The sequence below is a fragment of the Myotis yumanensis genome, unplaced genomic scaffold, assembly GCF_028538775.1.
Source record: "Myotis yumanensis isolate MYYU_CA2020_CCGP unplaced genomic scaffold, mMyoYum1.0.hap1 SCAF_8, whole genome shotgun sequence".
In the NCBI taxonomy this organism is placed as follows: Eukaryota; Metazoa; Chordata; class Mammalia; order Chiroptera; family Vespertilionidae; genus Myotis; species Myotis yumanensis.
This window is the reverse complement of record NW_027223759.1, coordinates 76,063,751-76,079,690: the sequence shown is the minus strand read 5'-3', so window position 1 is coordinate 76,079,690 and position 15,940 is coordinate 76,063,751. Positions and strand designations below refer to the sequence as shown.

Genomic DNA, 15,940 nt, shown 5'->3' with positions numbered 1-15,940 from the left:
TAGTAGTAAATTAGAAGTAGTTGACTCCTATCAGTGCCTTGATGTGCATAAGTACAACTTTTACTTTTAAAAAACCTTACTTCCTTTTCAGTTTATATAAATAAAATATGGTGTGGGTTGTGATGGATCAATAAACATTTTGATTAATTCTGAAACTGAAGTGGAAGAATAGTTTTTAAAAGCCTTTTAATATTTAATATAAAATTCTGTTCTGTATTGATTATATTAATTATTTAAATTTGTTTTTTTTAATGGGTTTTTGGGGAGGAGGGGACCAAACCAGCTTTGTGTGGCCCTTAATTTTTTTGTGACACTGTTAAGTTTTATTTAAAATTTTGGATTAGCAAATATCCATGTATTTCCTCAGATATGTGTTGTTGGGCTTTAACCTCTATTCCGAGGAATTCTGAACAACAAAAGCATAAAAAACCACTTAAATTTAAAACTTTGGTTAGAAAAGCCTACTTGTAACATGTTACATGCCCAGTGTAGTGGAAGGAGAAAAAAAGTATTTTTGTAGTTCATAGCAACATTGGGCTTTGAAGCTGTTACGCAAAAGGTAAGTTTTCTCTGTGGCTCTATTGAAAAGAAGACAGAGATTTACATAGATAAGTGTTAAGTTCTCTTTAACTTACTTGAGAATTATGTTTAAGCCAAATGGTAGAATCTCTGATTATAATGCAGTGTTGAAATGTGTCACTTTTACCAGGAGCCCTCTGCTGTTTCATTACTTTTTTGCCATGGTATTACAAAAGAAACAAAAATGCCACCAAAAAAAGTTTAAGGTGTTATACTGGTATATAGTGGTTATTGGAAATAGAAGTGTATTAGGTATATGTCTTCACCTCCATATAAAGAAATAAAAACACTTTGAATTTAGATGTAAAAGCAAAATTCAGAAATATTAATATATTAGTATTAATAAAACATTAATATAATACTCAGGCTTAAGAGTATGGGGAATGTTCATAATGTATAGGGTTTTTTTAGTACTAGAATTTTGTAAGTATAGTGTTAGCTTTTAACATAATAAAATAAGGTTTTGTACTCTAGGCTTACAGAAGAAAACCTTTATAATTCTGTTTTTGTTCTAATCTTACTGGTAAATGTTTTTCTTTGTTTTACATATTTGAATTTCTATGACTCTTCATTTTCAAACATGCGCCACAACAGTCTACATCTTACCACCTTCTGTCTTCAGTACAAACCAACAGTGATAGCATGTGTATGCATTCATTTGGCTTGCAAATGGTCCAATTGGGAGATTCCTGTGTCAACTGATGGAAAACATTGGTGGGAATATGTGGATCCTACAGTTACTTTAGAATTATTGGATGGTAAGTAGAGAAAATAATCATTTTTAAATTAAAAATATTTATTTTTATTATGGAAAAATTCTATCTAATTCTGTATGGGTTTGAAAACCAGTGAATTCCATATGCTCATGCCAAACTGAATAGTTACCAATTCTGCCCAATTCCGCTTCCTTCCTCCCCTGCAGTTTTTAATTTTTAATCCTCATCCAAGGACATGCCTTTATTGATTTTAGAGAGAGGGAAAGGGAGAGGGAGAGAGAAATATCGATTGGTTGCCTTTCGTATACACCTCTACCGGAGATTGAACCCGAAACCTAGGTATGTGCCCTGACTGAGAATTGAATCAACGATCTTTCGGTGTACAGGACAATGCTCCAACCAACTGAGCCACACCAGCCAGGGCTCCCCTATAATTATTTTAATGCTAATCCCAGATATCATTATTTCATGTATTAATATTTTAGTTTGTATTTCAAAAAATAGACTTTAAAAACATAACTATGATTCTTTTTAACAATTTGGTAATAGATTTTAAAGAATAATTACATGATCAAATGAACACAGGATGAAAATAAGGATTCATTAGCCTAAAAAAAATAAAGTGTACATATATTAACCACCACTGAATATCTCAAGCCCTTTGAGGCTTTCTCAAACTCAAAGGTTAGTTTTGTTGAGTTTAAAATGTACAGACTCAAAGTTAGGTATTGCAGAAGATGTGAAGCAATGAACTAATGGTATTTTCTGGGTAACAGTTCTTGCTCTGTAGTTCCACTGATGAAATGTGCCATAGTTGTCTTACATCATTAAATGTGAGTTGACAAGGAAAAATTGGGGGTACAAGTTCTCTAAATTGAATCTGGATTTGAGGGTCTCCTGATAAATTTCTCTGGTTAAGACATAAGAGAAGTTGGCCAGAGGTAGGAGATTCTTGGAGATTAAGACATTTTAGCTATGTATTATAAATTTCAGAAAGGAAATAGATAACATTCTTATTTAATAGATGTGCCTAAACTAGTATGTCGGGTTTTATCTTACTCTTTTTGTGGGCTTTCCCCAACTTCCTTCACAAAATTTGAAGCTAATGGAAAATAGGATTTATGTCTGTTGCAACTGAGGACATCTAGAAACACAGAAATGCATTTTATCAATACCCTAGAGGCCCGGTGCACAAATTTTGTGCACCAGGGTCGGGGTCCCTCCTCCCAGCCTGCACCCTCTCCAATCCGGGACCCCTCGGGGGATGTCCGACTGCCTCTCACAATCTAGGACCACTGGCTCCTAACCGCTCACCTGCCTGATTGCCCCTATCCCCTCTGCCTGCCTGCCTGATCTCCCCTAACCACCTCTGCCTGCCTGATAGTCCCTAACTGCTCCCCTGCTGGCCTGACCGCCCCTAATTGCCTCTGCCTCGGCCCCACACTCGGGACCCAGGATTTCCTCCTCTGGCCAGCCACAGACATCCAGGACCCAGGCTTCCCTCCCTCTGGCCGGCCACAGGCACCTGGGACCTGGGCCGGCTTTGCCCAGGCCAGCCGCAGCCATGGGGCAGGCAGCTTTTCTCCCTGTCCCAGGCCGCAGGCACCGGCTCCCGGGACCACGGGGTGGATGGCTTTTCTCCCTCTCCTGGGCAACAACTGCAGGCACCAGCGCCTGGGACCGTGGGCAGGCGGCTTCGCCTGGGCCGGGCTTTGTCAGGAAGGACATCTGGATGGTCATCCGGAAGATGTCCAGTCTAATTAGCATATTACCCTTTTATTAGTATAGATCTTATTGGGGGTACATCATGTTGATACCTCTTATTGCTAGTAATGATAACCATCATCACTTGGTTAAGATGGTATTTACTTTGTTTCTCCATTGTAAAGTTACTGTTTTTCTCTTTGCAATTAATATCTTGAAGAAGATATGTTGGGATTATACAAATATCCTTTTTTTTCCTCAAACTTTTGCCCACTAATTTTAAACCTATTGATGGATCTTGCCTGCATCAAATATTATTATTGTTTTTGCTTAGTGGAGGCTTATATTTTGGGAGAATATTTTTTTAATGCTACTAAACTTTCCAGAGATTGTGAGCAAGCATATAAAATTGGGGTGGGAGAGTGATTTTCTTTAAAAATACTAGTTTAGAGCTATGTCTGCTGTAAATGCTGAAGGTTGAATAGGAGGGTGATAGTGAAGTAGATGAACTCTTGAGAACTTTTTTAATATTGCTCACTTGAGAGAAATTTAAATCATAAAGGCACCTTCTAAGTTATAAATTTAAATTTTATTTTTAGAGTTAACACATGAATTTCTACAGATACTGGAGAAAACGCCTAGTAGGTTGAAGAAGATTCGAAACTGGAGGGTAAGAGAATTAGCAGGGTTTAAAAGATTATCAGTTTGTCATTTATCTAACAATTACAAAGCTAACCAGTTTGAATGTTGGGGGTTAAATATTCTTATTTCCAGTATTCCTGAATAATTATAATGTATCAGAAGCTATATACACATATATTGTATTCAACTACTATGTCCAATGGACTTTGCCGAGTATTTTATAAATTTTTTATAAACCCCACAATGATGGAAATATTCTTCTCATTTTACAAATGGGGAAGTTAAAGCCTAGACAAGTTAAGTTACTTTCTCAAATGGTGGCTAGGTTGTGTATCAAATTCCAAAATTAGTGCTTTCAACATTTTATAGTCTTGTTTTATGCTTATAAATAGAGAATTTTTGTAAGCAAAGAATTGTGTATTAAATTCCTTTGTTGTCATTGCTTCTTTTGTGTTTTATTTAAATAGGCTGATCAGGCGGCTAAGAAACCAAAAGTAGATAGACAAGTATCGGAAACACCGCTTCTTGGTTCATCTTTGGTCCAAAATTCCATTTTAGTAGATAGTGTTGCTGGTGTGCCTGCAAACCCAAGTTTTCAGAAACCATCTACATCAGCATTCCCTGCACCAGTACCTCTGAATTCAGGAAATATTTCTGTTCAAGACAGCCATACGTCTGATAATTTGTCAGTGCTAGCAACAGGCATGCCAGGTACCTCATACAGTTTGTCGTCACACCAAGAATGGCCTCAACATCAAGAATCAGCAAGGACCGAGCAGATATATTCACAGAAACAGGAGACATCTCTGTCTGGTAGCCAGTACAACATCAACTTCCAGCAGGGACCTTCTCTCTCCCTGCATTCAGGATTGCATCACAGACCTGACAAAATTTCTGATCATTCTTCTATTAAGCAAGAATATACTCATAAAGCAGGGAGCAGTAAGCACCATGGACCAATATCTGCTACTCCAGGAGTTATTCCTCAGAAGATGTCTTTAGATAAATACAGAGAAAAACGTAAGCTAGAAACCCTTGATCTGGATGTCAGGGATCATTATATAGCTGCCCAGGCAGAACAGCAACACAAACACGTGCAGTCGCAGGCAACCAGCAGCAGCTCTGTAACTTCTCCCATTAAAATGAAAATTCCCATCACAAATGCAGAAAAACCTGAAAAATATATGGCAGATAAGAAGGAAAAAAGTGGATCGCTGAAATTACGGATCCCATTACCACCCACTGATAAAAGTGCCAGTAAAGAAGAACTGAAAATGAAGATAAAAGTTTCTTCAGAAAGGCACAGCTCTTCTGATGAAGGCAGTGGGAAGAGCAAGCATTCCAGCCCACATATTAGCAGAGACCATAAAGATAAGCACAAGGAACATCCCTCCAATCGCCACCACCCCAGCAGTCACAAGCATTCCCACTCACACAGTGGCAGCAGCAGTGGTGGCAGTAAACACAGTGCTGATGGAATACCACCCACTGTTCTGAGGAGTCCTGTTGGCCTGAGCAGTGATGGCATTTCCTCTAGTTCCAGCTCTTCAAGGAAGAAGCTGCATGTCAATGATGCATCTCACAACCATCACGCCAAAATGAGCAAAAGTTCCAAAAGTTCAGGTAGTTCATCTAGTTCTTCCTCCTCTGTTAAGCAGTATATATCCTCTCACAACTCTGTTTTTAACCATCCCTTACCCCCTCCTCCCCCTGTCACATACCAGGTGGGCTACGGACATCTCAGCACCCTCGTGAAACTGGACAAGAAGCCAGTGGAGACCAACGGTCCTGATGTCCATCACGAGTACAGTACAAACAGCCAGCATATGGACTACAAAGACACATACGACATGCTGGACTCGCTGTTAAGTGCCCAAGGAATGAACATGTAATTGTTTAGGTCAATTTTTCCTTTCCTTTTTTAATTTAAAAATTGTTAGAATGGAATCCTCCTGATCTAGCAGTGGTAACACCTGCTGTTGCTGCCACTGTTTCAATATTTGTAAGTGCTGCTTTATTCTTCATTCTGAAAAGAAGAGATTATAGTAAACAAGTCTTTATCTCCACATATGATAGTGTTATAAATACTGTAAAAGCATGGAAGGTGCAAAGCTCAGTATTTCTACAATTGCAGCTGAGAACATTAGGATGAATGGCTGGCTGCTTCTAGGAATATAAGATGCCTCAAGCATTTGTTATTTATAATTTGAATACTGTAGCTATATTATTTTTGTTGTTGCTTGACTTTTGAATGAGTGTAAATTGTTTTCTTTTGTGTATTTATACTTGTATGTATGATTTGCATGTTTCAATGTTAAAGGGATAAAACAGTATACTGAAAACAGTTTACAGGAAAGTGGAGAAAAATGTACATACATTTTTGTATGTTTAGATATTACCATAAATACTCAGGATTGGAGCTGCTTGTAAGTATAACAATATACAGAATAACTTTATTTTATCTTGTCAGAGTCCATCACTAATCTAAAACAAAGGTGGCACTTTTCATGTTAACCTTAAACTCTAGGCCTTACTGGAAGCCTCTGAAGGGGGACGCTTCAATACCAGATGGATATGCAGTGCCACAGATGGTCACTTACACTGTGAGGCACTGACCTGCCTTCAGAGGTTCTGACCAGATTGGCTGCTGAAATAGCCCCTAGTTTTCTAAAGGCTTGAAGAGGAAAAAATTAAGTTTACATACTCTTGATGTGAAGTGCAGTTAAATGTTTGTTGGTTTGTTGCAGTACTATAACACAGAGTTATTAATAATGGTTATGTAGATTACTGTGATTTGAAAACTAAATTCACAAAAAGTACATAGTGAAAAAATAAGTTTTTTCCTTAAAGAAAAAACGTCAACACTACATAGTTAAACAGTAAATAGGGATCACGTTTCCTTCAGCATTCGGAATGACAGTGTATTCTCAAACATACTCCTCCCCTCAAGCTTGTTTGTGTGTGATGCCACATTTCTTTTTCAGGTAAATTCAGTCTTCCTTTAAAAATAAAATTAAAACTATTACTCTCTCAGTTCTTTTATATTCTAACAATAAAAAGAAAAGATCACTGTGCATTGTACCTGTATTTATAGCTTAATCAGGAACCTCTGAGGGAAAAAAGGTAGACAGCTAGTGGAGGTTTTACATTTGTTTGCACGTCTCAGTATAGTCCTGTTGAGGTCATATTGGCACAGTCATCTGACTTTGAATAAACAATAGACATTAATTTGTTGAAAATTTGTTTTAAACAGCAGTAATATGGCCTGGTTTATCAGTGAGTTTTCTATTTATTCTGTGGTAAATCTTTGAGCTGTTGAGTATCTTTGAGATGGGTTGAATTCAGCTTCTGTTGAACTGAAAGCTGTCTTCATTTTTCCTCTATGTATATGATTTATTTTTGTTTTAAAAAGCCACTGATATGTGCACAATTGTAATTTTATTCAAGTATGTTGCAGTTGTAAATATTAGAGTTTAATCTTGTGCTCTACTTTTATTTAGCAATTACCTAATTTGCCAATAGCTTTATAATTTTTTAAAAGATAATTGTTTGTTATTTTGTTAATGTTATTTGAATTTAGTATAGTAGGAGCTACTTTCTAGGGACTTTCCCTAGCTAGCATGTCCTAACATTTGTTCGTCTTGCATAACTTTAGTAATCTTTGTCATTATGTGTAACTTTGTTGTTTTGTATGGCATATTATTGTTATCCACTAACATAATTTTGATGCAGTTATACTTTGACAGTGGTACATAATCCAAGGACTAGTATATAGAATTAAGCTGAGTACAGAATGAGGGAGGGAAGGGTTTTGTTCTTGGTAATTTAGATGTGAAACCTCTAAGGAGCTATCATGTGAAACTACATAGTGTGGTTATGCTACTGTATACTTAGGGATGATAATACCAGGAATTTTAATAAGATTTTGTAAAGAATATCCAGAAAATTAGTGAACATATTTTCAGTATGACATAGAAAACAATGTGAATATTTAAGGTCTGTGACTATACTTAAACTTCACAAAGAATTTGCAGAATTGTTTTGAGATGTGGGAATAAAAGTAATTTTGTTGAATCTTTATTGGTGCTAATGATGGACAGTTAAAAAGTTAGCTAGTGTATATTGTTATGGGTCAGTACTTATTAGTACTTCCCAAATTGAATTTAAAATGCTGTGTATTCTCTTTTCACTCTGTAAATGTAAATCTTTACAATGACTTTATTTATTAAAGGGCAGCCAGTTGTAATTTTTACAGGATTGTGTGAGCTGTTCAAAATCTTTAACTTCTGAACGGGACATTAGCTTCCAAAACCACGAAGGGGATAAATATGGAAATCCTTTTAAGTTTCAATTCCATTCAGTGAAAATTCACATAATTCATATTACCATGAATTTGCTTTAGCTGTCTCATCAGCCTGGTCCCAGTAGGCTCAACCAAAGAAAAAGACTCTAGAGAATGGACATTATTTCTGAGTCTTCTTGTAAGTAGCCATAAATGAACCAAAATAGTATCACCAAATTTAGGTATGAAATTCCACATGTGCAAAGTACTGTTAAGGTGAAACATTTTTGATGAGATTTTTAAAACTATTTGAAATATTAAAAAGCATTATCTTTTAACAGCGTATAAAAGAGTGATTCATTTTTTAGTTGTGTTCTCCCCAGGTCATAGGTTGTTACCTTTATGCAGAAGCACACTGCATACAAAGGCTTCACTTCTACCTCTTTCAACCAACTTCCCAACATTGAGCTGTGCCCCCTAATATTTGCCTTAGCTACTTTAAAACACAGTATTTTAGAACCAAAACAAAGGAATATCTTTTCACAGAAATTTTCCTGGAGGCCTACTTTACAAAACTGGCAGTAGTCTTTATTGGTAAGACCTTGCAAAAATCCTAGTTATTTTTTCTTGTTTAAATCTGAGGTTCCTTTCTTATTGCAGGTTTTTAGATACTGAAAAGTCATATAAATCATCCCTAATTTTTATCTTTGAGTGTATTTATAGATGCATCTGGCTCTTCCTATGAGCCTGCTATTCATTCTGATTAGAGTTCATAAGAGTCCAAGAAAATTTCTACCGTGATACCTGATTTCATACAGAATTTCATGAGGGGTGTTTACATTACTTTGTATTCTTAGAAATCTTCAAAGCTGAAAGGTTTTCTGAAAAAAAGGGCTAGCCAGAGTAAGGGTCGGGTCCTGGGGCATACAATCTAAGCCACCATCCTGGGGTGGGTGGGGCTCTTTCATACAATGAGTTTGGGGAAGAAAAGTGTAAGAGGTTATGAAAGAATTCACATTGGCTCTAGATAAAAGGGGCTGGAAAAGGTGAAACAGGGACCATTCTAGGATAGGCTGTAAAGGAAAGGTATTTGATGCTTTTGTATTGGTTGTGGGCAACAGTTTGGAATATTCATGTGTAAACTGGATGAGGCATCACTGATGATGGCTGTTCTCTAGATCGTAGGAACCTGGAAGTTAATTCCCAGTTTCAGCATACGTTCAGGAATATGAACAGTCTTGTTGGTTTCATTCCTAGGCTCTGTTAACTGATTTATTTCCTGTCTCTACCCCCCTCCAGCCTGATGTAATTTAATTTGGGATAGGACATCAGAATTTTCCTCTTGTCAGTTGGATACCTTAATTTTGGCCTGTCTATCCCCTTAGAACTAAAGAAATGACTAGTTGAGGTCTATTTTAGATAACCAATTTAAAGTGGTTTTTTGTTATTGAATGCCTTGCCTTAAAAGCACTTAAAGCACATTTTTGTTATATTTGATCAGTTAAAATTGCTGATTTTTATCCCTTTAACCAACCTTAGAAATAAACAGTGAAAGACTGTTATGTATTCTTTAAGTACCCTTGGTTGGTGAGATATTTTAGGGCTTTGGAAATAAGTAAGGACTTTTTTAACATGGTATATTATATTATCTGTAAAGGAAGAAGGTTGTATTGTCAAGAAATCTCACTCTTCCCAAATTTTATCTAAATAGAAAGTAATTGTTTCTCACCTAGTACCATGCCTAAATTGCTAGGTAATTGTATGCATCTTGCTGTCTCATGTGCCCATCTATAATAATAAAAGGGTAATATGCTAATTAGACCGGACATCCTTCCGGACATCATTATGGACAAAGCAGGGGCCAGAGTGAAGCCCAGGTCCCAGGTGCCTGCCATCGGCCAGAGGGAAGCTGCCTGGGTCCCAGGTGCCTGCCAGTGGCTGGAGGAGGGAAACCCAGGTCCTGGGTGCCTGCTGGCAGCTGGAGGGAAGCCGGTGCCGGCAGCCGGGGGAAGGAAGGCCTACTCTTGCATGAATTTTCATGCATTGGGCCTCTAGTCATATATATAAAAGCCTAAGTGATCATTACGACTGGTCGACCGATCGGCCGGTGATGCACACTGACCACCAGGGGGCAGACGCTCAATGCAGGAGCTGCCCCCAGGGGTCAGTGTGCTTCCACCGTCAACATCCTGCGGCCAGCCAACCTCTCGTGGTCCCTTCCCCGGACTGGACTAGACAGCCCTGATCGGCCCCAGTTGCCAGCCAGGCCAAGGAACCCCACCCGTGCACGAATTCGTTTATTTATAATGGGCTCATTTAGACAGGCATTTTTACATTAGAAAAGCAGCACATTCTGTCCCTGGCTGCCCAGGGTGCCAAGTTACTATACAAATGTGTTCATTTGAGAATTTAAAATTCAGCTATGTTAATATCTGAAATTCGATCAGTGTAAGCTGACATGTTGCTTATTTTGTAAAAGAAGTTTGCCTCTGAAACATCTTTACAGCCAGTGAGTGGGTCTGGGATGCTCAAAGTGTTTTCAGTCTGATGCCATGCATTCATTTTTCCACAATGTAGAGTTGCGCAGAGCTAGCTTTTGTGCCTGTGGCTCTTTTTGTGGACTATGTAATTTAACAGTATCTGTTCTGCCTAACGGTTCTTAGGTTGGTACACAAGGGTCATTGAAGGTTGTGTGGCTAGGAACAATATTTTTCTTATAAAGGTGACTTGTTCACTCTGATCCATCAGGCTCAAAAGTAAATTCTGAAAACTAATTTCTCTTCAAAGTTTTTGAGGGAAGCCTCACTTAAACCTGTTCAGTTGTTGGTTTAATTTGATTTGCCTATTGTTAATGAGTACGTTATTATTCTCAAGCAGTTTCACTAGGTTTGAAAAACTTCACATGTACTCATTTTGTTGTCAATAATGGGGTTTCATTTTCTGAATCCCCCAATAACTATTGATTGAGATGTTTGCTGATAGAAAATCCAAAACAGGAATATGTGTATACGGCATGAATTCAATTAGTCGTTGAATTTCAGCTCAGTATCTATTACAAGGAATTAATAAAATTTGTGTATTCACAACATAAATCCAAGGCTCTAATATGTCTTGTTAATGTGAATCAGAAATAACTTTCAGTCCCTGGGAAATGTGGGAAATCAGGTCTCCTACTATAACTTACTCTGAGTAACTTCAGATACCATCAAGGAGTATGGTCTCAGGGATCAGATTGTCCGCATTCCAATCTCGGCTCCACCACTTTCTTCCCTACAACATGCTGGTGATAGTACCTATCATAGGGTATGAGGTTTAAGGTGTGGGTGATGGGAAGGGCTAAAAAGAACAGATGATATGGAAGAGCATCCTAATAGAGGTATATGTTTTGGATATTAGGGAGAATGGTGAAGGCCAATCTAGGTGCATAAACTTCAACATGTGCTTAAGCACTGCATGCCTCCCGTTTACAGAACTCGGGTTGTTCACTCTAATTCATACTTTGGGATTTTTTGTTTAACCTCTTACATCACCTCCACAAAAACCAAAGAGTAAGTAGTTGCAATTATATGGAAGGGGGATTAACCATAAAAATCTAATTAAACTACTTTAATATTGCTGCTCTTCTCCAACCCCCTCCCATCTCCACTGATTTCCTGCACCTTCCACCTGAAAAAAATGGAAGCCTTGCATGGCTTTAATAATACAGAACTAGGGTAGAAAAGCTACTTCCTCCAAAATGCATTTGAAGCCCAAATTGAAATGTTTTGAAATCACATTAAAAGATTTGTCTTCATCTTGTGTTGATAACACCAATAAGGTGTTATCATTGGCTTATAATAAATTACATGAGTTTTATTTGGAAATGTTATAAAGTCAGTAATTCCAGTTAACCAGACGTAGTAATTCCATTTAGTGATTCATCCTACTCCATTGTTTCTTCCCTCATTGGTCATCTTCTGTTTTCAGTACCATTTTTTAAAATTGTGCAGTTTTGTTTTAACTACTATATGGATCGGCCTATTCCCTCCCTGCAACATCACCTCTCAAAGCAATGGAGGACCTCACTAGTTAGGGTTTTTATCATTTTGCCATGAAATTAAGAGGCTTATTTAAACCTTATAAATGTCCAGACATATACCTGAACTCAGTATTTTTAGTCTTTGAAGATATAACCTGTAGTAGCAACTGCTTTAGGGATGACTTCAGCCGTGGTTTTTCACAGGTTTGGCAGCCATGGCAATAGGACAGTATAATAGAGCTTTTGCTCTGAGTGTTTGCTGTTCCCACCTCACACTGATGCCATTCGCAAAGACTTGTTAACTTTGTTGAGAACCAGTGAAGATGTAGACTACCAAAACTGGGTGCTTTCAAGTTCACATACCAGCTGGAAAGCCTTTTTAAATGCAAGTTTCTACATTATGTAGCTGCTTTGAATTAACACAAGTGCAGCAAGTATGATGAATAAAGACACACCAGTAGGTGATGGAGGCTTATGGCTGCTCATTGAGCTGATTGAGTGGGTTTTTCATCTCAGAACAACTCATTACACTGGAAGTCCCAGGGCTGGTGTAGTGGTCATGCAGGAGGATCGATAGAGCAGTTGAGTGGAATACAGCATGTTCCCAGTCCCATACTCTTGAGATCACTCTTTCCCACTATGGCAACTCCTAATTCAGCCACTGAGAAATGGCCACAAAGGCCATAGAACTGGAACTGCTTTTAGAAGTTTACTTGGGGAGTTATATTTCCTTTGGTTGAGCTTGGGGCCCAGAGCATACAGGAAGATTCACCCTGTAATGAAATGCACCTCTGAATGTGAAAATGGGCATTGTGCTTGGTAAAAAGGGGAGGTGGTCAGAGGGGAAGGCAATACTGCCAAGTGAAAAGCTTTTCACACCTTAATGTAATCAAAACCACTAACAGGACTGGTGGATTTATCAGCATCCCAGTGAAGTTTTGTTTGAGTAAAATTTAACGATGTGACTTATTTTTAAGCCATGCATCTGGGAGGCAGCAGGGAAAGCGCTCTAAAGTCAGACAAGTCTGGGTGGCAGTCCCAACACCCACCTGCCAGTTGGATGACCTTGAGAAGATCATGTTGCTCTGAGCCCTGTTCATTAATAAAATGGAATTACTAACTACCAACCCAAACAGCAGCCAGAAGTAAATGATGTGTGTTTTGCTAACAAGAGCTCAGTGAATGCTAGCCCTCCCAACTCCACCTATCTGCACTCCCAGTCTCCTTCCAGACCCTACTGAGGAAGCTCTAAGTGTCAAACACTTGGGCAATGATGAGAACTAATTCCAATCTCATGTCTTAACTAACCAACAGCTCTTCTTAGGACCAAGGCTGGCCTATTGAAACTTTAAAGTTATATATAATATATATAATTTTATTGATTGTAGAGAAGAAGGGAGGAGAGAGAGATAGAAACAATGATGAGAGAGAATCATTGATTGGCTGCTTCCTGCACCCCCCTTACTGGGGATTGAGCCTGCAACCCGGACATATGCCCTTAGCCAGAATCGAACCCGGGACCCTTCAGTCCACAGGCTGATGCTTTATCCACTAAGCCAGACCAGCTAGGGCGAAACTTTAAAGTTTTGAAGGGTCTGTTTAATATTCCAATACTTCAGAATTCTATATCCATAAAAGAGGGATAGGTTTGTTAATACCAAAGACACGTGTCCATTACTGTGATTTGTATACGTAGTACAAACATCTGACTCCCTGCCCTTTCCCCATAAGGTTTAATAGGCTTGAACGTAAATAATTGCTCCAAAATAAGGTAAGACCACTCAGATTTTAAATCATACTAAAGATCCCAACTAAAAATTTTAAATGTAAGCCCTACTTAAATAAAATGATGTTTCATGTTATGTAGATACACAAATACAGGAATAACTCAGATTACAGATTCAGTTCCAAAGCACTGCAATAAAGTGAGTTGCAAACCTTTTGCTGGTGGTGGGTCTTGCCTTCAATTTGTAAAAAAAAAAAAAAAAAGAAAGAAAAAGAAAAGAAAGAGAAGAAAACACCAAACACATCTGTGAAATACAATAGAGCAAATCTCGATAAAATGAGGTATGCTTGTAAGTAAAATAAGAGACAACATATCCCTTAAATTCCTCTCAACTATGAGAAAGAACTGTACAAATTGGAGAGAAAGAAGGAAAGTATACTCACAGAAACCCATGTAAGCATGTTGACCAAAGTAAAACCTGTTTTACCTCAGCTGGACTTCATTTCACATGTATTTCTCAAAACCTGAAGCAGCAGCTTAACTTTAACAGTCTGACAACTGGTGTTAGAATGTACCTCAAGTTTGTAGTTGTGACATGTTGAAATGATAGCCAGTTTAAAAAAAACATCCAGCTATAGAAACCTTATCAAATATGCTTAGTCCACCAACTTAAAACAAGGGCTTGTAATAATTTTGACAACTTGTCCCTGTTCATTTTGGTGAGGTTTATCAGTGTTTGGGATGTGAAGGTGGAGAGTGGCCTAAGTGGGGATGTTCTTGGAGTGAAGTGACCAGGGTGCCCTGAAAGTTATATATGCTGATCCTCTCCCCCTATCCAGTCTAGCTTTATCCCACCAGTGGGCTAGGTTTAGCTAGTTCTACATGTGGCAATGACCTAATTCACCCTACAAATAAGTGAAGACCTCAAATCATACTATAAGTTATAGGAAAAGCAGTCTGAGGTTTATGAGGCCACTTAGTATAACCCGCTTCTTGTAGTTGGAGACTTCAGAGGAGTTTGGGGCCCTCTGATAGTGAAATACTAAGGCCTTTAGCTCTTCCTGTTAACCATGATGCTCCCATCACCTGCAAGGTTAAGATTGTAGCCCAAAATAAACACAGCCTAGTGTCTCTCTACTTTTAACCTCTCACCTTCCTCAAGTCTCTTTTGTAAAAATTAAGTGTCTACCCACTGAGCAATTAAATATAATTTTTTGTTTGTTTTCACAATTTATTTTAAACTAATGACATTAAAATGGACAGGACAAAAATAAAAAGAAATATTGTATAAGCAATAGAGATTATAGTTACTGGATAGTCAAAACTGTAAACACTGGATACGTGGAGCGGGGTGGGGTGGGGTGGGGGGGGGTTGTTATTGTTCTAAAAAAATTTTCTCATATACATAAGTAATCGTGCCCGAACCTTCGAGAGACTGTGTAACAAACTTTTCAGGTAGCGACACTGTAGGATCTAGTTAAACTGGGTTAGGTTGACTTTCCAGTAGGAAAACCAAGGTCCTTTAATATCATCCCCACAATGAAGCAATAACCGGCTCTGTAATGGAACTGGAAAGAAAGTGTTGGTGCGTAGTCAGTAACTTCTCTTCAAGAAGGAGTGCTTCAGGAGCTGAACAGCAGAGGGGCGCTCGTGCTGGTCCCTAGGAGAGGAAAACCACATTAGAAACAACATCCAAAAATGTGCATGCCAACCAGATAGACTTGACTCAAAATGCCAACTTGAAGAAGAAAGTACAACCTCTGCCAGTCAAACAGATGGATTGAGCCCAGTCTGCAGTTTTCAGCTGTGTGATCTTAGGCAAGTGATTCAGACTTTTTCCTCATCAGTAACATGGAAATAACAGTAATGCCTAACTCATTGGGAGAAATACATGATGTATATACAGCTGTTAAACAATGTCTGGCACATAAGTAATTGTTCAAAAAACAGTAGCTATTATGATTAAAAGTGGGTCCTATTTTTCACATTGTGGTTTTGTTCAGTTTGGGTATAATTTATACACAAATAAAATTATAATTTTAAAAAAAGCTTAATGCACTTTTAACCAGCATTACATTTATCTTTAAAATTTCAAGGCACAGGAATCCAGAACGAAGGCTGTTAAGGAGACATTTAAATATATGCTGGTGATTAATTGAAATGATCCTATTTGGGGCACTCTTGGAAGAGCATAAAGTAAAGGGAGTCAGTTGCTCAATTAGTATAACTGTGCTTTTGTTTCTTCCCCTCAAGAAATCAAAAAGCCTTTGCCA

The 15,940-nt window shown here is 38.1% G+C and overlaps 2 protein-coding genes across 9 annotated transcripts in view; one reads left to right on the top strand and one right to left on the bottom strand.

The window, feature by feature from the left end:
- CCNT2 (cyclin T2) overlaps positions 1-11,573 on the top strand; it is a 41,785-nt gene extending 30,212 nt beyond the window's left edge. For 3 of the 7 annotated variants that reach the window (XM_070423091.1, XM_070423089.1, XM_070423090.1), the window contains 3 exons: positions 1,174-1,337; positions 3,599-3,669; positions 4,109-11,573. In XM_070423091.1, the coding sequence (XP_070279192.1) occupies positions 1,174-1,337; positions 3,599-3,669; positions 4,109-5,533 (1,660 nt within the window). In that variant the 3' untranslated portion in view covers positions 5,534-11,573. Of the gene's footprint in view, positions 1-1,173; positions 1,338-3,598; positions 3,670-4,108 lie in introns of those variants that run through there. The other 4 variants (XM_070423094.1, XM_070423093.1, XM_070423092.1 and 1 more) reach the window with 3 other exon arrangements.
- Positions 11,574-14,845: 3,272 nt separating this feature from the next.
- The window catches only part of MAP3K19 (mitogen-activated protein kinase kinase kinase 19), a 47,727-nt gene continuing 46,632 nt past the window's right edge, over positions 14,846-15,940 (bottom strand). For both annotated transcript variants that reach the window (XM_070423085.1, XM_070423087.1), the window contains one exon: positions 14,846-15,327. In XM_070423085.1, the coding sequence (XP_070279186.1) occupies positions 15,261-15,327 (67 nt within the window). In that variant the 3' untranslated portion in view covers positions 14,846-15,260. The remainder of the gene's footprint in view (positions 15,328-15,940) is intronic.